We start from the raw sequence: 27,260 nt of genomic DNA on the forward strand, positions 1-27,260 counted from the left end.
TGAACCCCTATGGCTAACTGCATCAAGGTGCAAAGTAGACCTGGGGTGTCATGCCCAGGTAGGGTTGCCAAGTAGTACTCACCTCCGGAGCGGGGGACTCCCGGGTGGATCCCGGAGCGCATCCCGGAGCGCGCGCGCGCCGCATGCACGTCACTAGGAAGTGATGTTATGACACCGGGCACGCTGGGGGCGGGGCCACAACCATCCAAGGAGAAACCATAGAGATTCCACGGCGGTGGAAATTGGGCCTCCAAAGCGGGGGTTTACCCACCACCCGCCCCCACTTGGCAGCCCTATGCCCAGGCCTCAGCCATTACCTGCTATAGAGCTGAGCTTGCTGTTTGTGGAGCAGAGTCTCAGAAGTCCTATATGGGGCTTGTTTGGGCTTGTTCCTGTCATTTTTGCCCTCCAAGAGGTCTCAGTATCTCCTGGCCATACTCAGTGCCACCCCCTCTGAGATCTGACTGAGGAAATCAGCAGGTGTCTTTGTCAGGCTCTGCTCCTATGCTGGCAGCAGCCTGACACCCAGAAATGAAGCTGGCAAATGCTAAAGTGTTACCTGTTTTGTTTCTTTGGGTCAGACGGGAGGGAGGCTGAAACAAAGATGGCAGTCCTAGAAAAATAGGCACACTTATTTTTCCCTAAAAGGGTAACGGTTCCTAGTATGGCAAAGAAGCCCCTTGATCTGTGGAGCTTAATACTCTTCAGGGAACATATGGGGAGAGACGGTCCTGCACAGATGTTGGTCCCAGACCTCACAGCGCTTTAAAGGTTAATACAACCTTGAACTTGACCCAGTATTCAACTGGGAACCAATGCAGTTAGCGGAACACTGGTTGTATATGCATTCTTAACGGTGTCCCAGAAAGGACAAGCACCACTGCATTTTGGACCAGCTGAAGTTTCTGAGTCAAGCCCAAGGGCAGCCCTGCATAGAGAGAGTTACAGTAATCCAGTCTAGAGGTGATCATTGCATGGATCATTGTGGCTGTCATGGGGAGAGAGGTAGGGAACCAGTTGCCTGACCAGCCTAAGATGATAAAAAGCTGATCTGGCAACATCCATGATTTGGGCCTCCATAGAAAGCAAGGCATCTAAAACCACGCCCAAACTCTTCATCGTCAGTGCTGGTGTTAGCAGCACTCCATCAGGGGTTGGGAGCTGGGTCCCCTTGGAGCTTTGCCTTGGAGCTTGTCTCAGCATGCATGTAACGAGAGACAGCCAATGCAGCCCCCTTCTTCCCTCTACCTGCACTCCAGCAGGATATCTTTCCAAACAGCAGCACAAAAATGGTAGCTCTGTTGGAGGCTCACAATCTAGCAGATGGAGCTCTGATCTTTGGGCTGATTACCACTGATCTAGCCTAACCATTGATCTAGCACAGCACAAAATCAAGATCCAACAGATGCCTGTCCAGGCTTTGCTTCACAGCCTCCGTTGAGAGGAACATCCACACTGAGGGCATGGGCTCAGTTGTCGTGATGCTTTTCTCCATTAGAAAGCTTCTCCTAATTCAACTGAAACCCCTGCTTCTCTTGCATGTTTAGTCTTGTCCTCTGAAGCACCAGAGAACAATTATTTGTCCTTTGTGACAGTCTTGCTCCACAGTCATGCTGGTCGGGTGGACCAGCCCAGAGGCTACCTCAGCCAAGGTTCAAGGGTGCTGCTCTTAACTTAGCTGCCACCACAGTGCTGTATGCTTTCTCTTTATTTGGCACTCTGTCTTCATCTTCCTGCCTCTCTGCTTTGCCTGATGCCTTTCCTCTCTGCCTCTCTCTTTCTAGAAAATTTTCTTAGTGCCATCTCCTTTCACCTCCTCAGCTGTCCCTGGGGATAAACAGCAAAGAACGAAGCCTGGAGTTCCAAGCCAAGGGCCAGGATGAGGAGTTCATCAAGGCGGTTTTTGCCGGCAAAGGAATCTCCTCCCTTTTCGACTTGAAGTGGCATAAGATGGCCCTCAGCGTCCAAAGCCAGGTGGTCTCGGTCCATGTCGACTGCAGTTATATTTTATCCAAACCATTGCCACCCCACCAACGGTTGGTCAGTGAAGGCAACGCATTTGTTGGACTGGATGCTGTCCAAGGTGCTCCCGTCTCAGTGAGTCATGGTGGGATCATGCGAATGACGTGGGGCAGGCCCACATTTCTTAAACTGTAACCCATCAGACTTCTCTTGAAGAAGGGGCTGAATCAAGGAAACCTCCTGGGCTATGTTGCTTCCCCTATTACAATTTGGCTATCTCCTCTCCTCCAAAATAGTTGTGAATATTTGCAGCTACAATTGTGCAATGCTCCTGTTCCCCCTGAGGATTTTCACTAGCATTTTCTGCATCACTCAAGTGTTTGGGAAGGCTCCAAAGTTGCAGTGGAAGATGGCTGGAATTGTGGAATCTGGTGACAATTTAGGATTGTGTGGCACACTCCTTTGACAGCATCTGCTGAAAATTCACCAGCATCTTGCCCAAGGAGGAGCCTCTTGATTTGCTGTGAAATTCCCCACTATAGATGCAATTCAACGGCAACCGTTCTTGCAGTCCATCAGAAAATAAATGTTTATCCCTGAGAAGACGTAGTCACTGAGGTCACCAAAACAGGCCAGAAGTCAGCTGTAAAACAGAGTTAAGCTGACGTCAGATTTGCATTATCTACTTAAAATACCCAAGAATCCTAGTAGTGCTACTGTTGTTGTTTATGTGTAGAAAGCAAGAGTGGATGCTAAAGGACCTCTGAACTGTTAGAGCATTATTATTTCTGTGTAAAGTGATCCTGAGTCTGTGCTCTTGCTTACGAAGCTGCAAAGTGCTTTTCTGACAGGTCAGCCAACTTCCCAGTGGGACCTGCAGATCTCCTGGAATTATACCTCATCGCCAGACTACAGAGATCTGTTCCCCCGGAGGAAATGGCTGCTTTGGAGGGCAGACTCTCTGGCATTATACTCCACTGAGGACCCTCCCTTCTCCAGGCTCCACCCTCAAATACCCAGGAATTTCCCAACATGGAGTTGGCAACCCTGTTTTCTGGATCTAACCAAGGTCCACTATAGTCCAGCATTCTTTGTAAGAATCCCAAAGGCAAATGGTCTGCCTGTGGTGTGTGATCCACATTCTGTCCACCTGTATTTCCATCTCATTTAATGACTACATGAAATTCCCCTCCCCATCCCTCACTCTCCAATTATAGTATCCCATTGATTGTGTTGCCTGCTGTGGCAGTGGAAGGAAAATAAATTTTAAAAACACTGCCAGCCTCTGCACTGGTAAATTCAGGTACAACCCAATGAGTAGCTCTAAGAATCACTCTAGGAATTACCAGAATCTCTGTGGTAAAATCCCCATGTCCCCACTCACCCCAGCCCTTGGCCTGGCAACCAGCATCCTGGGATGAATTGAGCCTACTGAAATTATTGGGTTAAATGTAAAAAAATTAGTTGCCTTGGAAGCAGAGAGCTTTACAATCCTCCACATTTCCCAGTGAAGGGGAAAATGCTGTTCAGACAAATTACAAAGATTATCTGACTCCAGTGATAACAAGAACAGGAAATTTTACTTACAAAAATAGAAGCACATCTTACAGGACATATTAATGTAGGTATGTTTAACTTATTGTGAACAAATTAACTTCAAAAAAGGTTAACTAGCTACAGTTTCAAGCTCAGGTAAGAGAGAGGTCCTATATAAGATAAAAATAGATGGCAAGCAAGGGCCAAAGAGGCTCAACATCTTACTGATGAGAAGGTAAGACCAACTGTCAAGTGTGCCTGAGTGAGAGATAATTCTCTTCAACCTTTCCCTCCCAGAGCCTCTGGCATGCAGAATTACAATATCCCACAAAAATTACCTTACAGAGCCGAATAACATCTGGATTTGGAATTCAGTTGATGGCAATCCTTGAATTTCAAGTTAGGCCTGTTTTGGGGCCAAGTCTGGCCTCCTTGTTTTGCCTGTGTGGGGATTCAAGATGAATGTGGAGATTTCAGATCGGGCAAAATGTCTGAGAAATTCTGAAGAGGAAATAAAATAATGTAGATGAAATTTTAGATAAAATTTCTCAGAGGGCCTCAGAGGTTGTCACTAAATTATTTCCGAAGCAGAATTATGAGATAAATGTGAGCCTATTATAGCTAAGCACCACAGACAGAATCCTTAGGTGGCCCACTTCAGGGTAGACGTGTGTTTAAGAAATATTCCCTTGCTTGAACAAATATATATATATGAAATAGCATAGTGGGACATTTTGAAGCTCAGGCTGTTCCTTGCTACACTAGTTTTCTGCTTGCAGGGCCTTTTTTAACTTTGGGAAGCATTGGTAAACATGATTACCCACCTGCAGACTGACATATTACAGGCCGCCCATTCTGCCACTTCAGGACTCTGCCATCTCAATGTACTTCATGGATGCACCAAACATAACATTCCAAAGAATTTTGAGGGAAGCTAAAATTATTTCAGCCAGACTAGTGGAATTCCTTGTCAAGGTTTTACATATCTTGTGTAAATGAGGGTAATAGAACAATAAGAAGTCAGCCCAAGATAGAAGAAGAATTTGGAGAGAAGCACGGAAGAGTCCACATGGTTATAAGGCACAAAATTTCTAGGACTTGATTCTTATTACTTTGCTCAGCAGCATTTGAAGCCTTCTTCTAGTTTAAGAAGCCAACTGAACAGCCACGCAAAATTTAGGAAAGCTCCTTAAGCTGGAGAGAGGCTTCAGACTTTGCTGAGCAGTGTGTGTAGGATACATGCCAGTATATTTCCAGTAAGTAATTTTGGAACCATTTGAGCTGATCAGCAAATGTATAATTAGCTACAAACAGGGCTATTTTGGTCTGAGTGCATTTTGTAATAAACCAAGCAGCTTTCAATAGTCTACTTTGCCCCCCAAAGCTTGGGAGTTTTGCTTAGACACTGAATACCAAAATTATGTCTTCATGGGAGTTCTGCCTTCCTCAGGTTACAACCCTTGAACTTGCATGAGCCTTTGATTTATTAATTTTGTTTATACATTCAAGGTTGAATTGTAGGTTGAAGTGAGCCTCAAACCAGGGGCTTATGAAATATCCTCCAGGGTATGTATCAGGACTGGCCGAGTAGGAATTCAGATTTCCATAGGGAAACACAGTGTTGTAGGAACGAGCCAGCCTAGATAGTTTACAAAAGGTGCTCCCTGCATGGACACTGGGGTTGCTGTTTTACATGAATGAATCTGAACCTTGTCTTTCATCTCTGGTATCTGTTGTTCAGGAACCTAAGCCCCTGTTAGGGTTGCCAATTCCTGGAGATCTGGGACTGCAGCCTGGGAAAGGCAGGGTTTGGGGGAAAGAAGGGACCTCAGCAGGGTATAATGCCATAGAGTCCACCCTCCAAAGCAGCTGTTTTCTCCAGGGGAATTGATCTCTGTGATCTGGAGTTTGGTTATAATACCAGGAGATCTCCAGGGTCCACATGAGTTTGGCAACATTAACTGCAGAGGCAACTAGAATCGAAGGGAGTCAAAGATTAGCAAAGGAGGATCAAGAATGACCTTATCGAGAGCCATGTGGGACTTGTAGTTTGTTCAAAAGATGGTGACATTGGTTGGGGATGTCATGGCGAAACACTGGTTTTGGGGGAGGTGTCTAAGGAATATTGGAAGGAACGGGGGGTGGGGAGGATGAGAAAAATTTGACCTTTGCAATGCTGAAGTTTCTGCCCCAGGACAGACCTCTAGATTCTGGTCCCAAAAGGGTGGATAGTTAACTTCTGCCCTTTAACTTACTTTGTTTATTACAGTTTGATATTCAGCAGCTGCACATTTACTGTGACCCAGCCATGGTGATGCAGGAGGGATGTTGCGAGATTTCCGATAATGGGGTGAGTAATATCAGGGACATGCTAGAGCCTCTCCCTTTTGTCTATTTCCGCCTTTCCTGTTAATGGAAATGCAAAGTTAGGATGCTAATGCTAATCCTCAAAAGCAGAGATGTCGTTTTCACAGAGTGGATGCCAAGAATTTCCGTGTTTGTTACACATTTATCATTATCCACAGCTATGTTTGTGTTCCCCAGTTGAAAATGCAGACAGATGTGAACTATCATTGTACAACACATGCTGTTCTGGATGATGCTGGACAGTCCTGATTCGGATATGGGCATGCACTTAAGAAGCCTTAGGCATCTAGTTAGCTTTCCTGTACTGCATCTTTAATCTCTGGCAAAAGGTATAGCTCAACAACATGTTTGGTTCATTTTGGGTATAGTGTACAGGTAAAATTAGTGCTAGGGAATCTCACCTCCATTTTAACATTAATAAAACAAAGATATTTATACTTTAAGCATGTACTAAATTAAGTAAATATGATAGTACCATGTATTTTGCTTAGGACAGCAATTTTTGAGCCCAAAAGTAAGCAAGTTCAAAAAAGCTGTTCCTGATCAAGCCAATTTCCCATATTTATCAGTTTTCAGAATCATTTCCCAACGAAAGCTATATGTTCCAAGTCATAAAGGTGCACTTTCTTAAGTAATTAATTATCTTTTAACTTTAAACATCATACAAAGTTATCTTCAGTCATGTATTTTTTTTGGATTTTCAATTTCAATTTATTATGGGTCAATATGACTGAAGTCTTGACCAAAAGCCAGTCATGTATTTTGTGTATGTGGAGAATCCCCCCCATTTGAGTTTTAAAAGTGGGGGGGGGGGTGTTTCCCCTCTGGAAATGGCAGGGAACCAGGTCAATTGCCTGCTAGATTACATCTATCTATCTATCTTAATGGCCCTGGTAGGGAAGCTACCTAAGGAATTTGGTGCTAGAAAATTTCCTGGAGATTTCCCAGAATGCCTTCCAGGAAGGCTCCCAGGATGCACATGCAACCAGAGCGGACCGGGTCTGGAGGGTGGAGGGAGTGACGTAAAGAGGGTGGAGACTAGGGTTACCAAGTACCTACCGCGAATCGGCGGGGGACACAGAGTTCTTGGCGGGAACATTCCCGCGGGGAAAACACACACTCTGCACTATATTGTCACCCAGACGTGACGTAGGCACGTAGCCGGGCGACACTCTAGCAATGGGGCTGAAAACTCGATGGTACCATCAAGTTTTCAGCCCCATTGCCAGAGCGTTGCCCAGCTACGTGCCCAGCGTGCTGACGTCACGTCTGGGCAACAGCATAGTGCGATGCGGGTGTGTTACAGGCAGGAATGGTTTGGCGGGAAAGCATGTGTCCCCCGCCGATTCGCTGTAAGTACTTGGTAACCCTAGTGGAGACATATGTTTGATACAAGCCCTTACTCCAAGGAGGAAGGGTCTCTTGGTGCTGATTCTTCAAAGGGAACAGACTTGAGCGATGGTCAGCTGTGGCGTCCATCTTTTGCTGACCATGCAGTCTCTCAGGTAATGGGATGTAGATAGGAACTTTTTAACTTTTTAAGGTCATTAGTGCCTGCCCTATTTTAACATCAGTTAGGGTATGTCTAGAACAGGGGAAGAGGATTGCATTTATGACCAATTATCTTTTGAAATCTGTTTGCTGATCTAGTGCTGTGTTTAAGGATGCTTGTAAATATTTTCTTTTCAATAAATCTTTTTTGACTTTGGAGAATAGTTCTCGGTCTCCTTACCACCAAGATCCCCCCACCAATTTGGACACACTAGTGCAAGAGGGGCCCCTGCCTAGGGAGGAAAGCAGTCAGTGTGCACGTGGCTATTTCTCCAGGGGAGCCCCAAAGTTTTATTTGGTCCCCGTGGTAACCAGTTGCTGGGTAGCAGGAGACACTGAGGCCAGTCCTCAGAGCTAGGAAGAGGGACTGGGAGTCCTGTTCCTTCCACTGGGAAATCCCTAAAATGAGCAGGTGGTGGCAGTGAGTACCCTAGTGGAAAGAAGAAGTAAACCCCTCCAGGAGTTGGCGACGCCAAGACAGGATGGGCAGAGCAGGGTCTGCAAGTCAAAGCAGGCCTGTTCTGTCACTCACTGACTCACTCTCTCTCTCTCTCACACACATACTCTATATTAGCTCTTCTCACTGCTTTTTATCATAACAAAGAATATCAAAAATAGGGTTAATACACCCCATCTTTGGACTATAGCTTCAGAACTGTATTTGGGTAGACATTCTTCCCGTTTGCAGATGCTTTTTGCACCTGGGCTCGGACACATATTACCCTTTGTTATGGTTTAGACTGTTTCTAATCTACTAAAGATCATATTCTTTTGTTACTGCTTTGTTTATTGCAAGGCTATTCTGTTCTGGGTATCTAGACTCCCTATTTGGCATGTTTAGCTGAGAGACCAGGCCAGCCCTAATTCTGGCCTGCAGAAGCCTCCTCTATGATTTTTTTAGTCAAGGTGAGCAACTGTTCCCCTATATTCCTGGCCGTATTTGTGATGACACGCCATTGGATTAAGTTTATACCATGTTCTGCATTCAGAAGTGCAGGCAACAGTATAACTGAATACAGAATAACTGGTGTGTGTTGTATGTACAGTTAATTATTCTAGCCCATTCACTTTTTGATGGAGCTGATTATAAAAGCAAACGTGCAGTCGGGTTGGGACACTTATCTGCAACAGTAACTATGCAGCTTTTGCTTCAGAAACAGAGGAAGTCTATAGCAACCTTAATGTGTGTATGTATCTGTGTGCGTGCGCATGCATTCGCTTCTCCCCCCCCAGTAAAATTTACAATTTGCAGAGACGCCCTTATATTTTATAGTTGTTAAAGAACTGGTAAGTTGTGGACTTGCCCTAAGATTACATGACCTTGGTTTGTTCTAGAATAGGGCTTAGAGTCCTCTGTACAAGATGTTTTAGTTGTTGTTTATATTAAGTTTTTTAAGCCATTCCTCATTTTAATAGTCTTTGTCTCTGCACCCAGAAATACCACACGCATACAGAGCTTCTCAACAACCCTCTGATCTTGCTGATTTCAAGCAGAATTTCCTCTCCAGAATTCTTTCAGTGCTCTTCTCCATTTCAACAGTGTGTTCCTGAAGCCTCCAAAACTCGGCGGGACGTAGAAATCCTGCAGAGCAATGACCTGGTAGAGATCAACCCTCAAACTGAAGGCAAGGTCTACACGCGTTGCTTCTGCCTGGAAGACACTCAAGGCAAGCAGGTAAGAAAGATCCTCACCCCTGGAGGTCGAGGAGTCAGCATGTCTCCAGGCAAGACAGTCATTCTCCACCTCATTTCCCCATTTGCAATAATGGCCTAATAGCACTGACCTGCATTATAGGGTGGTTGTAGGGACTGCAACAAGATAATATATATGAAGCTCTGCAGACAAAGTAGAGTTCCAGAGGAACTGATCTCTGTAATCTGGAGGGCAAGATTTGAGTCCAGGGCCACTTTAAAGATTAACAGGATTTCCAGGGTATAAACTTTCAAGAGTCAGATCTCCCTTCCTCAGGTATCTGGTATCCAACAAAGGGAGCTCTGACTCTTGAAAGCTTATACCCTGGAAATCTCATTGGTCTTTAAGGTACTTCTGGTGCTCAAATCTTCCTCTTCTGCTGCAGACCAAAATAGCTACCCACCTTAAGCTGTCTTCTGTATTCTGGAGATAAATTGTTATTACATGTTTTTTTGTTCTAAACTCTCTGGAGAAATCTGTTCACTATAGTTGGAAGTCTGAGATGTAGAAATACAGAACTGTTGTGCGGTGACTTTGTTATGCACATACACAGTCAAGGAGATGGAAATCCAAATAAATAAATAAAAATAAAATGTTTTGTGCTGAAAAGGGAAATCTTGGTGTACAAATAACATACAGATGTTTTTGTGGTAGTTCCTAAATCACTGGAGCTGTGGAATCCATTCCAAAATGTCTGGCACCTATGCAGGCCAGCCTCTATGAAAAATTGCAGGTTTTGGTAAGGGTGAAGGACTTTTCAGATGCCAGAGTCCATCAAAGCTTGCAGCCCCTTGAATGCCGAAGTTCAGCCCTGGATAGAACCGTGGGGTGTCATTCACTTTCTACAGTCGCCATGCAGTATCATCAACTGAATGTCCATCTCTGGCCTCATTTCTATGGACCTTCCTTCCTTGTGCTTTTTGGTGGAAGGACCAGAAAGATAGCCTTGTGATTTCTCTTCCTGTCCTTCCACCAAAGCACACACATTTCCTGCAACTCTACAGAATCCTCTACTGGACTGAATCTACATGCCTTCCCAGCAGTGCAAGTTTCTGATACACAAAGCAGAAATATTTCTCATTTAAGTTGCCCTCAGGTGGCCTCTGTTGGCATCTTTTACTTACTTTATTGACTTGAGATCCTGCCCCCAAGGGCACAGGGTGGGTATCAGGATGTTAGTTATAATTTTCCAGTGGCATTATGCCTACCTTACCCTCTCCTGACCACCACAGTTAGTTTGACAAAAATAAACAAAACACCGGATTTTTTAATTGGGTGCCAAAAGTGCCCAGATTTGGGTGTTGGTAAGCCTACTGAGGAGAGAAATTCCAGAGCTGAGGAATGTTGCCAGATCAGATTTGTTGATTTTGTGTTCTGTGACATGTTTCCCATTCATTATTCAGAGGCATCGAACTCATTTGTTAAAAGGTTACTTTGCGGGCCAGGCCATGTGTACCATAAAATGTAATGCCAGGCACCAGAGATATAAACATTATAAATAACACGGACAGACCCAGTTAACAATATTATTATTTTTACTCGAAATACAAACAAAACAACTGATTTCTAGGAGTGAAAGCAATTGATTTACTGGGGAATCCACAAAAGCCCCAATAAATGTATTTAATCGTATGCAAGACTAGGTTTGTTCCAAGGGTTACCATAAAAGGGGGGTTATCTTACATTTCCTTACAAATTAGTTACTGTTTGTATATATAGCACTTTTTGGAGATGTCATCTTCTATGCAAGTAAATAAGGTAGTTTTTGAGCACCCCCCCCCCATATGCCCAGCCTCAGCAGCCGACCACGACTACAATCCATTTCTTGCTCTTTGTTCCCTCTCTTCCCCCGTCCTACCTCTGAGGATCTTGAGGAGGCACACTGGACTTCCCCCTTCACTGCCCCATCCCCAACAACAACTCTGCGAGGTGGTCCGGGCTGAGTGACCAGCCCCAGGTGACCCAGATGACAGGTCCCTGGCTGAGAAAGAGTGAGGGTCTGAACCTGGCTCTCCCAGATCACCCCACTGCCAGTTCTCATTCCTCCTGCATTTCCCACAGAAGGAGTGGGGCTGAGGGGAAGGCCTGGCAGAGAGGCTATTTCTGAAACCTCCACGGGGTGCTCTTTGTCCTCCCGTGATGCTGTTTCCTTCATGGGCTGAGAACAGGTGTGGGAGAGAAGGGAGGCGGCTGCCCTCCACCCTCCCTGACACTCACTCTGCCTCCTGGTGTCACGGCTGTCCAGATGTGCAGCGGCAACAGTGGCGCCCTTTTCCCCTTTCACTTCTCCACTTGCTTCCAAGGCTAGGATGCCTTTCCCCTCGGAGTGGTATGCACAAGACAGCCCAGTTGCCTCCCGATCCATGTGCCGGCCCTCCTCCTTATTTATTTATTTATTAGTATTTTTACCCCGCCCTCCCCGTGAGCGGGCTCAGGGCGGCTTACAAGAGGGCAACAATGCCCACATATAAAACAAGATTAAAACAGAATAAAACCATCGAATCACAAAAGTAAGGTGCTCGGTAAAGAACAAGATGGTTTTCCAATGGTAAATGCCAGATCTTTCATTGGAGGTAGATAGTGTCCTGTAGCTGGTACGCGGCCAGTCCAGTGGTACCCTGGCAGATCTTCAAGGGCCGTTCTCTTACCCAGTTGTTACCCACACCGTTGTTGTTGGTGGTGGTAGTGGAGGCTCCTACGTAAAAGCCTGGCGGAAGAGCTCCATCTTGCAGGCCTTGCAGAACTGTATAAGATCCCGCAGGGCCCTGATCTCCTCGGGAGCTCATTCCACCAAGTAGGCGCCGCCACTGAAAAGGATCTGGCCCTAGTTGTGGCAAGCCTTGTCTCCCGGGGGCCTGGAATCACCAGGTGATGTTGAGTCCCCGACTGAAGTTCTCTTGAGGGTGCTCTCCCACACCAGCCCCATCCTTTCATTGGCAAACCACTGCTCTGTGTGTCCACTCTTGTCAGCCCCCCTCATGGTCCCCATTTGGGGCAATGCTGGCACTGCTGGCCACGCAGTTCTGCCCTTCCATGCAGTATATTTGCCAATCCTGGGTGAGCTCCAGCCGGAAGAGGCAGGAGGGAAAAAACACCACACCTCCTCTTTCTCTGCCTTTGCTGTCATTCCCCCCACACTGTTTTACCTCAGCCTAATAGTCCTGCTCCCTAGAAATTTTCTTTCTATTTCTTGACAGCTTCGACCACACACATCTCACTGTGCACCCTCCCCCCCTGACTCTTAGACTAGGGGCTCTGTGAGAAGCCCAAGAAGAGCCAGAATGTGAAGGCCCTAGGCTCTTTGTCTTCCCCGTAAAGTAATTTGATTTCAACAAGAAAAACCACATAAATACAAAGGGTTTTAAACGGGGGATTACATTTACTTGTTTTATAAGAATTATGAAGCCAGAATGCCAGCAGGGGGGTTGGGGGCTATCCAGTGTTTTGCACGGAGTGTCACATGTATGACTATCTGCCCACTGGACAGAAGTCTTGGGTGTGTGCTCGATGCAAGGAGCTCCTGGTTCTCAGGGAACGTGTTTGCTCCCTTGAGGCCAATGTGGCTGACCTGGAGAAGCAGAGACAGTCAGTTAGGCACACAGAAAAGACTCTCGGGGACTTGTTAGATACGTCCCACTCTGGATCTTGTAGCCCCGCAGCTGTCAGGGAGCATGAGGGTCTAGGGGAAACAGGGCACCGTGCTGAGAATAAGGGGAATGTGCCCTCAGAAGGGACCTCTTCCCCAGCCAGTGAGCGGGTATCCTTTTGCACCAAGGAACCATCCCGGGGCAGGGTGGGAGGGGGCTCTTGGTAGTTGGTGATTCGATCCTTAGGCATGTAGACAGCTGGGTGGCAAACCCGCGTACTGACCGTATGGTGACTTGCCTGCCTGGTGTTAAGGTAGCGGACATTACGCGTGTTTTAGATAGGCTGGTAGATAGTGCTGGGGAGGAGCCAGTGGTCGTGGTGCATGTCGGCACCAACGATGTGGGGAAATGCAGTCGTGAGGTCCTGGAGGAGAAATTTAGGCTGCTGGGCAGGAAACTCAAGGCCAGGACCTCCAAGGTAGCCTTCTCAGAAGTGCTACCTGTTCCACGCGCAGGGCCGGAGAGACAGGCACAGATCAGGAGTCTCAATGCGTGGATGAGACGATGGTGTAGGGGGGAAGGGTTCAGGTTTGTTAGGCACTGGGATACTTTTTGGAACAAGAGGGAGCTGTACAGGCGAGACGGTCTCCACTTGTCCCGAGAAGGAACCAGGCTGCTGGCACTTAAAATCAAAAAGGTGGCAGAGCAGCTTTTAAACTGAATATTGGGGGAAAGCCGACAGGAGATGAAAAGTCTCTGGTTCGGGTTGGCTCATCTCAGAGAGATGAGGGGGTACCTGTTGCTTTTCTACAGGGAGGTGGATTGAAATTGTCCACAGAGGCCATGGCTGGTGACATGGACTGCCGGACAACGACTCGAGATAGCAAGAGGAAGGATGCAGGCTTAACTTGTAAGGGAAATTACAGCTGTTTCTATACAAATGCTAGAAGTGTCCGAGGTAAAATCGGGGAGTTGGAGTGCTTGGTGTCGGAGGGAAAAATAGACATTGTGGGTATTTCTGAAACTTGGTGGGATGAGGAAAATCAGTGGGACACAGTGATTCCCGGTTATATATTATATCGGAAGGATAGGGGGGGAAGGGTTGGAGGTGGGGTAGCTCTGTATGTCAGAGAGGGTATAAAGTCTAGAAAGATTGAGAGGCTAAGTGAATTGGATTCGCTTCTGGAAGTTCTATGGGTTGAAATAGGGGGGCCAAAAGGAAACTTAACACTGGGAGTTTGTTATCGCCCACCAGATCAAAAGATAGAGGAGGATTATAAAATGATGAATGCCTTAAAGATAGCAACTAGACAAAAACACTGTGTAATAATAGGTGATTTTAACTACCCACACATTGATTGGGTCAATATGTGTTCTAGCCGGGAAAAAGAGATTGAGTTTCTAGACACTCTAAATGACTGTGCTATGGAGCAGATGGTCACGGAACCTACCAGGGGAGAGGCGATCCTTGATTTGGTCCTAAGTAACACTCAAGACCTGGTGAGAGATGTAAAAGTGATTGCACCGCTTGGAAACAGTGATCATAATGTTGTTGAGTTCATCATTTGTACAAATAGAGAATTGGCCAAAAAGACTCACACAACCATTTTTAACTTTAAAAGGGGTAATTTCTCTGATATGAGGGGACACGTGGGGAGGAAACTGAAAGGAAAAGTAGAAAGGGTCAAAACAATTGGGGAAGCTTGGGATCTATTTAAAACTACGATCCTAGAAGCTCAAAAAATATATATTCCGCAGGTTAGGAAAGGCACAAACAGGTATAGGAAAAAGCCTGCATGGTTAACAAACAGAGTAATGGAGGCTGTAAAAAGTAAAAAGAATTCCTTTAAGCAGTGGAAAGCTAGTCACAGTGAGGCTGATAAAACGGAACACAGGCTATGGCAAATAAAATGCAAGTCTGAGGTCAGGCAGGCAAAAAGGGAATATGAGGAGCATATAGCAAAAAACGTAAAAACCAACTCCTTAAAATCAGCCTCCATTCCTGAGGACTGGAAGGTAGCTAATGTCACTCCCATCTTTAAAAAGGGTTCCAGAGGAGATCCGGGAAATTACAGGCCAGTCAGTCTGACATCGATACCGGGTAAATTGGTGGAAACCATTATTAAGGAAAGAATTAGTAGGCACATAGATGAACAAAACCTATTGAGGCAGACTCAGCACGGTTTCTGTAAGGGAAGATCTTGTCTCACTAACCTGTTAATGTTCTTTGAGGGGGTGAACAAACATGTGGACAAGGGGGATCCAATAGATATTGTTTACCTTGACTTCCAGAAAGCTTTTGATAAAGTTCCTCATCAAAGGCTCCTAAGTAAGCTCAAAAATCATGGGATAAAAGGACAAGTCCTTTTATAGATCAAAAACTGGCTAATTAATAGAAAACAGAGAGTGAGTATAAATGGGCAGTTCTCCCAGTGGAGGGGGGTAAGCAGTGGGGTACCACAGGGATCAGTACTTGGTCCACTGCTTTTTAACTTGTTCATTAATGATTTGGAGTTGGGAGTAAGCGGTGAAGTGGCTAAATTTGCGGATGATACGGACCATATCCATATCGCTTTGTATAGATTCCGCTTTAAGATCTGCCACTGGAGCTAGGGCTTTGCTTATAATCTTTTCCAAGTTCTCACCTTTTTGTTAAGGGATACCTTGAAATCTCAGGACCTTTCCATCTGTAGTTGTAGCAGCTGTTCTTTATCGGAGGTCCTCTCTTTTTCCACTATCTCCAGTCGTTGATTTATCGCATGTCTTAGCATCAACTTTTTTCAGTGTTTTAACTGTTTCTTCTGTTCCTATGCTGGTTTCTTTCAATTGCTTTTGGAGAGCCTCAAAGTTATTATTGAGGTTGTTCATCTGGTCCAGCAGAGGGCGCAGTGCTGCTATTAGGGGAAGTCAGTGGTTACTTCTGGTCTAGAGGCCGGCGTCACTGAGCCGGCAGTTCCTGAAGAAAGTTTCACCCTGGCCACCATTTGTTCAGCCTGATGCGACATTGTTTACACAGAGAGAAAAAGTTCTTTTAAGTCTCTAAAAGTCTGTTAAGTCACACAATTGTTACTATTCCACACTCTGCCCCTCGTACTCGCTCTCTTAATAGCTTTTTTCCAGGGTGGGATTAACTCTTCCCCTCTCCGCTGCATAAACTTGGGGCTTTGAGGTGGTTTTGCGCTTGGGCGCTTGTCTAGTTTAAAAGGATGCTCACTCATGCTTCACTCCACGAGTTGATTCAAAAGGTAGGGAAAGTCTCCAACTGCTAGATCTCCTGCCTGCTCTCTCCAGTGTACGCCTTTGTTGTCATTACTGGTCTTGCAGTGGCGGGACGTATCGCGGCACAGGGGAGCCTCGATCCCTCAGCCGTCGCCTCAGGAGAGGCACCCCTCGTGCCCCAGGCTATGAACCCCCTCCACGGGCTCCGGAGGCCCCCAGAATTTTCCGGGACCCCTCCCATTTGCTGCGATCACGGGCCACTCTCGTTGGAGCTTGATGGAGTGCACCCACCAGAAATTCGCCAAGACCGGAAACTCTATATTATGATAGGATCTTACTGGGCCAGGAGAATGCAGAGTCCCAGAATGGAAAGACTGACAATCAGTAAGACAGAGACAGAAGCAAAGAGGGTCCCTGCTCATCCAACAAGCAAACGGGGGGGGGGGGGCTGTTCATTTCCTTTGTCTGGAGAATTTATGGGAGACTTCTGCTGGTTTTGCAATACTTGTCTGTTTGCAAAATAGGCAGGGGGGGCTGCAGGATCATAAACAGGCCATCTGGAAGTGCATCTGGGCCACGCCCCCCCCCCCAAGATGCAGCCTTTGGTGTTTAGAAGTGACATAGTCCATGAGAACTGCTGGGCTCCAGGTCTGCCCCAGAAGCAGAAAGGGAAGCAGGGCATATTATTCTGGGGACTGTGTGGCTACTGGTGGTGGTGGAATGGAGGCCAGCCCAAAATCCAAATAATCCATTAAGGAAGCATAGTTGTGGCTGCGTAAGCCTAAAGCCTAGAGGGAGAAGGCAGCTACAGTTTTGTAATGTATCCGTATCGCCACGTGCGCGACCGTTGGGCCATGCGGTCGCGCACAAGTCCCAAGCTTCGTTCCGGGAGAACAATAGCAGAGCGGATCCTAGCCCGCACCAACCAGAGGGCAAGGTCCGCGGCCAAGAGCCTATGAGACTCTTGGCCACTGTAAATAACCTATAGGGTCACTAGGGGGTGTGTTCTGGTGGTGGGTTCTGGGCATATATACCGGCCTGCGTGCCGGGGGTCCTTGTCTTGTTCTTGATCTAATAAAGTACTTTGCTGAATCACTCTACGTTTCCAAGTACTTTTCAAGTTTAATGTTCCTCTCTGGCCAAGAGAGAGGCCCACTTGGTAGCCCTCCAGGGTAGCAGCTCACTGGGAGCTTTTCCAATAAGTCCACCCCTGGTTTCTAAATTCATAGTTTCGTAGAGTTGCCAGCCCCTTGGCAGGCAAACTCCGGGAGCCGTGAGGTGGCAGAGATTTCTAAGGCATCACTTCCTGTTACAAAACAGGAAATGACACTCAAGGAATTTTAAAAACCATACTCTTGAAATTCCTACAGCATTGTGATAGTCTTCCTGTTACAAATTAGGAAGTGACATCCAAGCATCAATTGAGTGAGGGTGGGGAATAGGGTACATTGCTAGGAGATCCCCCACCAGAACCAGGTAAGTGGCAACCATTGTTGGGAACCTTTGAATAGCAATAAGAATGGCCCTTAATGCCACGCACAGTGGAGCACGTGTCTGTGTCATAACATGACTGTTCTAAACAGGTGCTGTTATCCTCCTGAACAGCAGAGCAGGAGAGCCACAGACTAAGAGGGGTTGATCATGAGTGGTCGTATACTGCTTTAGGGACTCATCCATTTCTTCTATATCAGAGCCAGGATAGACTCTATGTTTATTGGAAGAGTAATTTGTTGCTGCACTGAAGATCTGCTGTCTTCTCTGGCTTCTGGAACCTCCACGAGGGTAGAGGACAAAAAAACCCGCTAGAAGCTATCTATATATGGCTATCCATCTATTTATTTATTTATTTGACTTATATTCTGCCCTCCCTGCAAGCAGGCTCAGGGCAGATCACAACAACAGTTTTACGATCATTAAAACAGTCAATTAAACAAAAGCACAATGATTTAAAACAGGTAGCACTATAAATACAGAAGTGTAATGGTCTCAAATGACTGGAAGAGCTCGGCCATAGCCCGGAAACTGTGGATCTTCTTAGACTGGACCGTATAAAGGTGGAGAGCTTCAGCAAGGGAGTCCAAATAGTTGGGTGCCCGCTGCCTCACCCAGAACAGCTCCATTTTACAAGCCCTGTGGGATTGTAGTCGGTCCCACAGGGCCCTGATCTCAGATGGGAGCACATTCCACCAGGCCAAGGCCAGAGCAGAAAAAGCCCTGGCCCTGGTCGAGGCTGATGTCCTTTGGGCTGGAGTCAACAAGCAAATGCTGGTCCACCGAGCGTAAGGCTCTCCAGGTCACATATACGGGAGAGAACATGAAAGTGTGGAAGAGAAGAGTTTTGTGGACTAGCAGCCAGTAATGTTGCTGTTTCTCTGTCCTTTTCCCAGGAAGAGCTGAGGGTTCATGGAAAGATTGGTGACCAAGGGGAGAAGGTAAGTTAGACAAAGGAACATATATTAGCATTGCCCAGCTAGAAGGACATAAGAAGAACTCTGCTATAGCCCTAGTCCAGCGGTGTGTTCATCACTGTAGAGATGCATACAAATGCCTCCAGGAAGCCTCAGTGCAAGGCACTTAAGCATAAGTGGCAACACTGCTGCCTCCTAGTAATGAGTGGATCTAACTACATGATATTCTTCCTTGATCCATCCCTGGGTTTCTGTCAAACAGACATGAACTTGGAGTTCCCAAGTGAAATGCGATTCTCAGGATTGCAGTGGTCTGATTTGCATCAGCACTGACACACAGGAAGAAGGGTTTCCTCTGCACCAGTTCCTCGACCTGGAACAGCCTTGGAAGTTTTTATTTGCCATGTTGGTAGCTCCACGTATACCAATAGGTTACATGCAACTTTCCCTATTGGGGCAAGCAGTGTCAAGTCCTGGATGCAATCACTCTCACACTCTTGTAGCAGCAAGATTTGTTTATTAAGAGGTTGAAAGGCTCTTAATATAGACAGCTTCTGTGTCGGGACTGGGGCCTAGATGCCAGTTCTGCCAATATACTAAAAGCAAGAAATTCCACAAATGCCAAGCAACCAATAATTGCTCCCATTCAGCCTACCACACACCTGCCTCTGCCCTTGCAACCACCCCTAACACCTGCTTCCTAGAAGCTTCCCAGACTATAAGGTCACACAGAACGAGGGGAGACACCTGCATGAGAACTGTTACGAGCTGACACTAACCAAGCAAAGCAGCTAGCCGTACACATCCACTCCCCCTCCACCCGCTCCCAGCAGAGATGGTAAACAGCAGTGAAGAAGAGCAGAAGAGCAAGGTTGTGTGCAACATAGGGATTGTAGAAGAATACAAGAGAATCCATAACACAACCAGTGGAATACTGAAATGTGGGACAATAACCCCTAATGTAACAGCACAGGAGTGTAAGAAAACAGGAAATATTCGACAAGCGACGCCCGAGCTTTACATTCTGCCACTCCCAAGGCCTCCCTTCAGCACCCAGTCTTTTTTTTCTTTTTTAAAATTAATTTTGTTCAAAATACAGCTGCAAAGTCATTTTGCAGAGACATAATATAAAATTCTAACAACCAGAAATTTAAAATTATTTTAAAAATCCTTATAAATAGCTCTAGGAGGGAGTATATCATTTTCTGAAAGGTGTTGCAAAATTGGGTACCAGATAGAAGAAAATTTAGTGCCATAGTTAGCAATAGTAAGTTGTGTCATACTATTTGCTAACTTTGCCATAATGAAATGATCCCACACTTTTTTGTACCATAGCTCCATGCTAGGTGCTTTAGGGTTTTTCCAAAATGCTGCCACTGTCAGCTGGGCGGTTGCATTAAGGGCACTAACGGTTTCTACTTTATCTTTCTGCAGTTGTAAATCTGGCCAGTATGTCAATAAAAATGATTCTGGGAGAAATGGCAGATCTATCCTCGTAATATAATCAAAGTGTGAATCCAGCACCAAAAGGATTCAATCACAGGGCATTCCTACCAACAATGTATATAAGAACCAGGGGCATTACAACCCTTCCAGCAAAGAGCTGAGCTAGTCTTGAAAATATGAGAATGTCATTTTTGGCGTAAGGTACCACTTCGTATGCAACTTAAAACATTGCATTTTAACTGAGTACACTTTAGAACAGTTGTTTGAAATTCCCAGATGTCACCCCATTGGTTTTCCCTGACCCTACCATCACAATCAAGCCTCCAAGCCTTTTGGGTAAGAATTTAAACAGGTCTGGGTTATCAGGAACACTATTTTGTATAATTTAGATATCAAGTCTTTATCTTTGGTGTAAATCAAAATGTCCTCTAGATAAACAAGAACCTCTTTGAACAAATCTTTGTGCAGCACCTCATTAATCAAATTCATAAATACTCCAGGGGTGCTAGAGAGCCCAAAAGGCATCACAAAATACTCAAACTGCCCCAGTGGGGTATTAAAGGCAGTCTTGTATTCATCTCCCTCACAAATGTGCACTCAGAAATATGCATCTCACAAGTCCACTTTAGTGAAGATTTGGCCTTTTGCAGCCTCCGCCAGCAAGTCTTTGATCAGCAGGATAGGATAAGCATTAGACATTGATATTGCATTCAGAATCCAATAATTGGTACACAATCTAACCCCCCCATCTTTTTTCTTGCACAGGGGCTATGGAAGGGGAAGCCACAGGTCTGATAAACCCTTTAGCCAAGTTCTTGTCTATACACTTCCTCAGTTCCTTCTTTTCTGCCGGGCTCATGAAGTACAGCTTTCCCTTAGGGAGCTTGTGGCCAATGAGAATCTCAATAGCACAGTCAGTATTCCGATGGAGAAGGAGCTCATCAGTCTCCTTCTCTTCAAACATTTTTGACAAGTCCTTGTACTCAAGGGGGATCTATTTTAATTCTTCCCTGGCCAGACACACCCGCCTGGGCATCTGCTGCAGCTCCCCCCCCCCCTCACTCCAGGTTCTGAACATGAATCTGACAGTGGAGGTCCAAGAATTGGTGGGTTTCCAGGCTCCACTAAATATAATGGCCATGTGCTCTGAGCCAGGGGTTTCCCATCACCGTAGAGAACTTGGCAGAAGGGTTCACTAAGAAGGCCCTTAATTCCCAGTGGGATCCCACCACCATAGGTAGGCAGGCAGTGCAGTGCACACAAGGCTCCCCCTTCATGGGGGTTTCATCCATCTGAGAAAACACCAGGGGCTCCCTCAATTCTCATAATTCTGCCCCCAACCCTGCTACCAAGGCTGGGCTGATCATGTCTCTAGTGCTTCCTGAGTCTATGAGAGCTTGTACTCTGATGTGGGTTTGGGGGGGGGGGAGTTAACCACAGTCACAGTCATGAAAAATAAGGGGGAAGAGGGCCTCACCAAGTCTGGCGCTGGAGAAGCTCAGACCTGCTGCTTAGCACCTTTCACAGCAGGTCCTTGGCATTTCCTGCCGGCGGTTGAGATTCCTCTTCACTAGATGAGATGCTCTCCAATTCCACTCCCCCTCCCAACTGGAGGGCATTCAGAGGCTTGAGATGGCTGGCTGACAGCTTGAACTTCTTTTTCTTCAGCTTGTGCTCTCCCTTCTTTGTCACACTGGGGCTCCGCTCCCAACGGCACAGTCGGTGGTGAAATGGCCGGGGCCCCCACACTTTAGGCACAAGCCCCAACGCATCCTCCGCTCCTTGTTGCTCCCTTTCCCTGGGAACTGGCCCCGCTGCGCCTTTGCCTCCTAGCCAGTACCTGGCACTTTTGCTGGCCCCATTGAAGGTTTGGGATGATACATTTTCAGGATGTTGCAATGATTCTCAGCCTCACATGCCAATTGAATCCAGACATTCAGAGTCTCTGAGTTCTCTTGGGCCAGCACTTTGTCCGGGATGGTGTGGTTCAGGCCAGCCTGATAGAACTCTATAAGCACTTCCACTGTAACTTGGTGGCATAGGACTTGAACTCATCAGAGAACTCTCTGACAGATTGGTTCCCTTGCTTCAAACCATGGAGTCGGGTTCGTGCCTGCTCCAATTTGGGTGGGTCCTCATACTGGCAGCAGAAGGGCCCTCATGAACACATCCACATCTCAGAGCTTGGGGCCCATTGTAAAGTCCCACAAAACAGTTGGCTGTGCGGTCCCTCAGCCAGGACCCCAAGTAGTCCACTCAGTGTTCATCAGAGGTGATGAAACTCCCTCAGGAACTTGCGGACCTGAAGCACAAAAAAGGCCAGCTTCCCCGGGGTCCCATCGAAGGTAGCTTTCAGCGATCTCTGAGGGGCTCTGGGGCAGGGCGCTGAGGAGATGTGACCCAACATCCAGTTGAACTGGAATGGCTCCTTCTCTTGCTTGGAGCCCCAAGCCATGGAGCTCCTGCTGCAGGACATCATGGATGGCATCAGGAAAGCCATCCGGGGCAGCCCAGGTGTCTCTGAGCAGTACCACAATCTCGGCCTTTAGCTCCTGCCGAACATGTTCTAATTCCACCTGTTCCAGGTGATGCTTTGCTGCATCAGTCCTCACTGCCATCAGGAGATCAGTGTCATCATGGAAAACTCCAGAGATCCAGCGTCTGTCCTCATCCAGCCGCCTTCTCCAGACCCCTGCTGCTCCTAGGGAGGGAGTAGCCCAGTCAGGGGCATCCCAGTATCCCATTTCGGCCCCCAGCTCCTTTTGCTTCACATCACGCCCCTTCCGTTCTCCTCCAGATTGCATGGTGTTCCCCTGGCCACTGGGTGACTTGCGGGGGGGGGGGGGTCTTTGTTTCAGGCTCCTCCTGAGCTCGTAACACCAGTGATACTCAGGGTCAAGGTTAAAACAGTTCCGACACTATGTCAAGTCCTGGATGCAATCACTCTCACAAGCACTGTGTGAGAACCAGTGTTCCCTCTAAGCTGAGTTAGTGTGAGCTAGCTCACAGTTTTTTAGCCTCCGGCTCACACATTTTTGTCTTAGCTCAGGAAGGAGGGCTCCAGAGCAAACTAATTTATGCAGCAGCCACATCGCTCACTCACAACTTTAATGCCAGTAGCTCACAAAGTAGAATTTTTGCTCACGAGACTCCACAGCTTAGAGGGAGCATTGGTGAGAGAACTGTTACGAGCTGACACTAACCAAGCAAAGCAGGCAGCCGTACACATCCACTCCCCCCCAGTTCCCAGCAGAGATGATAAACAGCAGTGAAGAAGAGCAAGGTTGCATGCAATACAGGAATTGTAGAAGAATACATGTGAGTCCTTAACACAACCAATGGAATAATGAAATGTGGGACAATAACCCCTAATGCAACAGCACATGAGTGTATGAAAACAGGAAACATTTGGCAAGCAAGGCCCGAGCTTGACAAGCAGCAGTTTTCTGGGGCTTCTGGAGGTTGGGAACATGGCATGAGGAGGAAAGTTCTGTCTCCCTGTATGCCTCTGTCTGAATCTGAAGCTTTCTCAGCCTCAGCTTTCTACCTGTCATATGGGATAATAATACCAGCCTATTTCACAGGGTCATTTCAGCATCTATGGAATTCTGCAGACATGCAAAAATTCTAAGTAGTGAGGGATAGGAGGATATAATTAAATCTGCAAATTGTTTTACAACTGGCTAAGATTAGTTTTAAATTGAACTCAAAATTCAATATATTTTGAAATTTAAATCCACATTTTTTAAATGTTCAGACAGGATTTTGAGAAGCATTGGTTACATACACTGGCAATTGCTGAACTGTTGTCATTTGTGTGTGTGGGTGTGTGTGTTTGAGTATAAGAGCATCCAAAATCATGAATGTGTTTGGGGTTTTTTTTACAAAGGAAGTAGACGTAGATAAGGATTCAAAATGTTGGAAACGTGTTTTCATCTGGAGGAATTTCTCCCTCCCCTCCATGCTTCAAGCACCACACCAGACCTGCAGAGATGCAGAATCCAACCCCCTGTTTGTCCCTGCTTAGAATGTGGTACTTAAAGCTTCATTTACACTAATCCTTTCCTGGAGAGCTCCCTATGAACAGTTCTTCTGACTGCTTCTTCATATGATCCAGACTTCTGGACTATCCATGTCTGAAAGAGCTCAACAGAAAGAGAAACCCTCTGGTGCTCATATGCACAACCAGGAATTATACATTTGCTAAAACACCATCTATATTTTAATTCCAGCCATGTCTGTTATCACACAGTGGAGATGCTGCCACAAACTGGCAGATTCAGTCTCCAGCATGTACACTGTAGTTCCTATGGAACAGAAAGTAATTTTGAACCCACCTTTGCATCAATTCTATTTAGCAATGATTGTGACTTTCTAATTTCTGCTGTTTCATCCAGAAATTCCCTGCTTTAATTTTACTTTTCCCTTATGTAAATTGAACCTGGGAGTCCCCCCCCCCAAATCTTTATTAATAGAAAAATACAAAGATCAAAATAACATTTCCAGTATTATTATTAAAAAGAAGGCTAGAAATGACTTGTAGAAGCATATCTAGAACACTTAATACAGTCTAAGTATTACTAGATTATCAAAAGTATTGCACACACAAAAGACAGTGATTCTGTATTTCAAATTTACATGCACCAAATGTTTCCTGTAAAAAGGTACATTGTTAAAAAAACTGGGCTCTCTTTTTAACATCTCACGCATCTGAGTGAGCTCTGATTTATGAGAACTTACGCTGGAATAAATTTTGTTAGTTAAGGTGCCACTGGACTCCTTTTTCTTTTGCTGCTATAGACTAGGAGATATTAGGAGTTCTCCTTCTGCATCTATAAATTATCGTTATATATTATACATATGTTGTATATTTAAATGACATACATTGTGCTTATAAATACCATAAGTGCCATGCATACACAATAGAATCAAATCTGTAAAAGAAAGAAGGAAAGAAAGAAATGTGGAGAGCTGACACAATTGAGAAAAATATGAATGAATGTAACAGGAAAACGAACTAAGGAAATCTGCTGTACTGTAATTCTATTTGATTCATTTTATATTGGGAGGAAATTAGCAGCTAGATCCACAAACTCTTTTGCCAAGTTGCTTGGGAAGAAGGGAATTAACATGGATGTGTATCTAAATGTGCAACATCTGAATGGTACGTGCATCCAGAAGGACAGCGTTCATATGGATGCTCATTTGGATGTACATACAATGGATAGTATTTCCTTGTCTCTTAAATACACACACATTTTTATCCTTCCCTTCCTCCAAGGAGCTCAGGGAAGCAGTATAGAGTTCTCCTGCCCTCCATTTGCATTTGGATGCATCTACAGCAGAAAACATCCACATTTGAACCCACTGTTGGTTGCATTTCCAAGTGCACATCTGCTTTGCATTTGCAGTTCCCTATAAGTAGAGCGATTTGAGATTCCTTTATGTATTTCCTGGAGGCATTTCTGTAGATATCTGAGCCCAAGGGGCAGAACTGAACTGAAGGAGGAGGTGTTGAGTACCCCTGTATTACCCCATCGAGATGAATATACCCAGTAAAGGCTCTCTCTAGTTTCCACCAGCTCAGAATTCCTGCCGGTAGCATGTAGGGGAGCATCCCAGCTCTTCTGACAGCTGCAGGAGAATGCCAGGCAGACTTCAGATGCCTCTGTCTGCCTAGGGTTTGCTTCTCTCAAGCTACCCCCCAATGGGAGACGTCTCACGCTTAATTGGTTTGGCTGAAGGAAGCGGTGGTTAAGCCACAAGCCCTCACATATAATACAACCCTTCAATTATGCTCAGGATTTGGCCAGAGAGAGGAGAGAGAACCCATTCAGCTCCTACAGCAGTTCACTTTTCCTCCATTGCTGAATTGAAGAGAAAGCAGTCATTTTTGCAAGGGAATCTGAGAAGGTGTTTGCTTAACGTCCCTGGTCTTTCCTGTAAAATTTTTCAAGCTAACCAACATTTAATAATAATTGCTTCAGTGAGTCCATCACTCAGAATGTCACAAACTAACTCTTAAAGTTACAGAAATACTTCTAATACCAATGCTGGAAAAAAGAAACATTGCAGGTGCTGGCACCATCTGGGAAGATGCACTCTCCCTGCTTGAAGGGAATCATAGAATCACAGAGTTGGAAGGGGCCATACAGGCCATCTAGTCCAACCCCCTGCTCAACTCAGGACCAGCCTAAAGCATCTCTGACAAATATTCATCCAGCCTCTTCTTGAAAGCTGTCAGTGAAGGGGAGCTAACCACCTCTCTAGGCAGCTGATTCCATCTTTGAACCACTCTGACCGTGAAAAAGGTTTTCCTAATATCCAGCCAATACCTTTCTGCATGTAATTTAAACCCGTTGCTTCAGGTCCTATCCTTTGCTGCCAACTGGAACAGCTCCTTGCCCTCCCCCAAATGACAGCCTTTCAAATATTGAAAGAGAGCAATCATGTCCCCCCTCAATCTCCTCTTCTCCAAACTAAACATTCCCAAGGCCCTCAGCCTTTCCTCATAAGGCTCAGTCTCCAGACCCCTGATCATCCTCATTGCTCTCTTCTGCACCATCTCGATTTTGTCCACATCATACTGCACACAGTACTCCAGGGGCAGCCTGACCAAGGCAGTATACAGAGGGGCTATGACCTCCTGCAATTTCGATGCTATGGCCCTTTTAATACAACCCAAGACTGAATTTGCATTTTTTGCCACCACATCACACCGACTGCTCATATTTAGTTTACAGTCCACTCTTATCCCCAAGATCTCTTTCGCATACACTACTCCCCAGAAACGTATCCCCCATCCAGTATTTGTGCTTGACATTTTTGTGGCCCAGATGTAATACTGTGCATTTATATTTGTTGAATCACATCCTGTTTGCAACTGCCCACTTCTCCAGAGTATTCAGGTCTTGTTGAATTTTAACTCTATCTTCTTGGGTGTTTGCTACTCCTCACAATTTGGTATCATCATCAGATTTAATGAGTAGCCCTTCTACCCCTTTATCCTGATCATTGATAAAAATATTGAAAAGTACCTGGCCCAAAACCGAGCCCTGTGGCACCCCACTGCACATTTCCCTCCAATCTGATGAAACGCCATTGACCACCACTCTATGGGTGCGGTCCTCTAACCAGTTCCCTATCCACCAAACTGTCCTGTAGTCCAGTCCACGGTCTTCCAGTTTGCCTATCAGAATGTCATGGGGAACCTTATCAAAAGCTTTACTGAAATCCAGGTAAATCACATCAACAGAGTTCTCATGATCCCATCACACCAGGTTGGTCTGACAAGATCTGTTGGGGACAAAACCATGCTGACTTCCCCGGATCACTAAGTGGTCCTTCAGATGCTTACAGATAGATCGCTTTAAAATCTGCTCTAATATCTTCCCAGAAACAGAAGTCAGACTGACCAGTCTATGGTTTCCTGGGTCATTCTTCTTCCCTTTCTTAAAGATTGGGATAACATTCACTCTTCTCCAATCTTGT

At 45.9% G+C, this 27,260-nt stretch overlaps 1 protein-coding gene across 1 annotated transcript in view; it reads left to right on the plus strand.

Annotated features, from left to right (window-relative positions):
• COL16A1 (collagen, type XVI, alpha 1) overlaps window positions 1-27,260 on the plus strand; it is a 213,974-nt gene that overhangs the window by 62,227 nt on the left and 124,487 nt on the right. Inside the window, exons 6-9 of the mRNA XM_015408105.1 lie at window positions 1,822-2,097; window positions 5,768-5,848; window positions 8,957-9,091; window positions 18,303-18,347. Coding sequence (XP_015263591.1) covers window positions 1,822-2,097; window positions 5,768-5,848; window positions 8,957-9,091; window positions 18,303-18,347 — 537 coding nt within the window. The remainder of the gene's footprint in view (window positions 1-1,821; window positions 2,098-5,767; window positions 5,849-8,956; window positions 9,092-18,302; window positions 18,348-27,260) is intronic.

Source organism: Gekko japonicus, unplaced genomic scaffold (genome assembly GCF_001447785.1).
Source record: "Gekko japonicus isolate JY-2015 unplaced genomic scaffold, Gekko_japonicus_V1.1 scaffold36, whole genome shotgun sequence".
NCBI classification, from domain to species: domain Eukaryota; kingdom Metazoa; phylum Chordata; class Lepidosauria; order Squamata; family Gekkonidae; genus Gekko; species Gekko japonicus.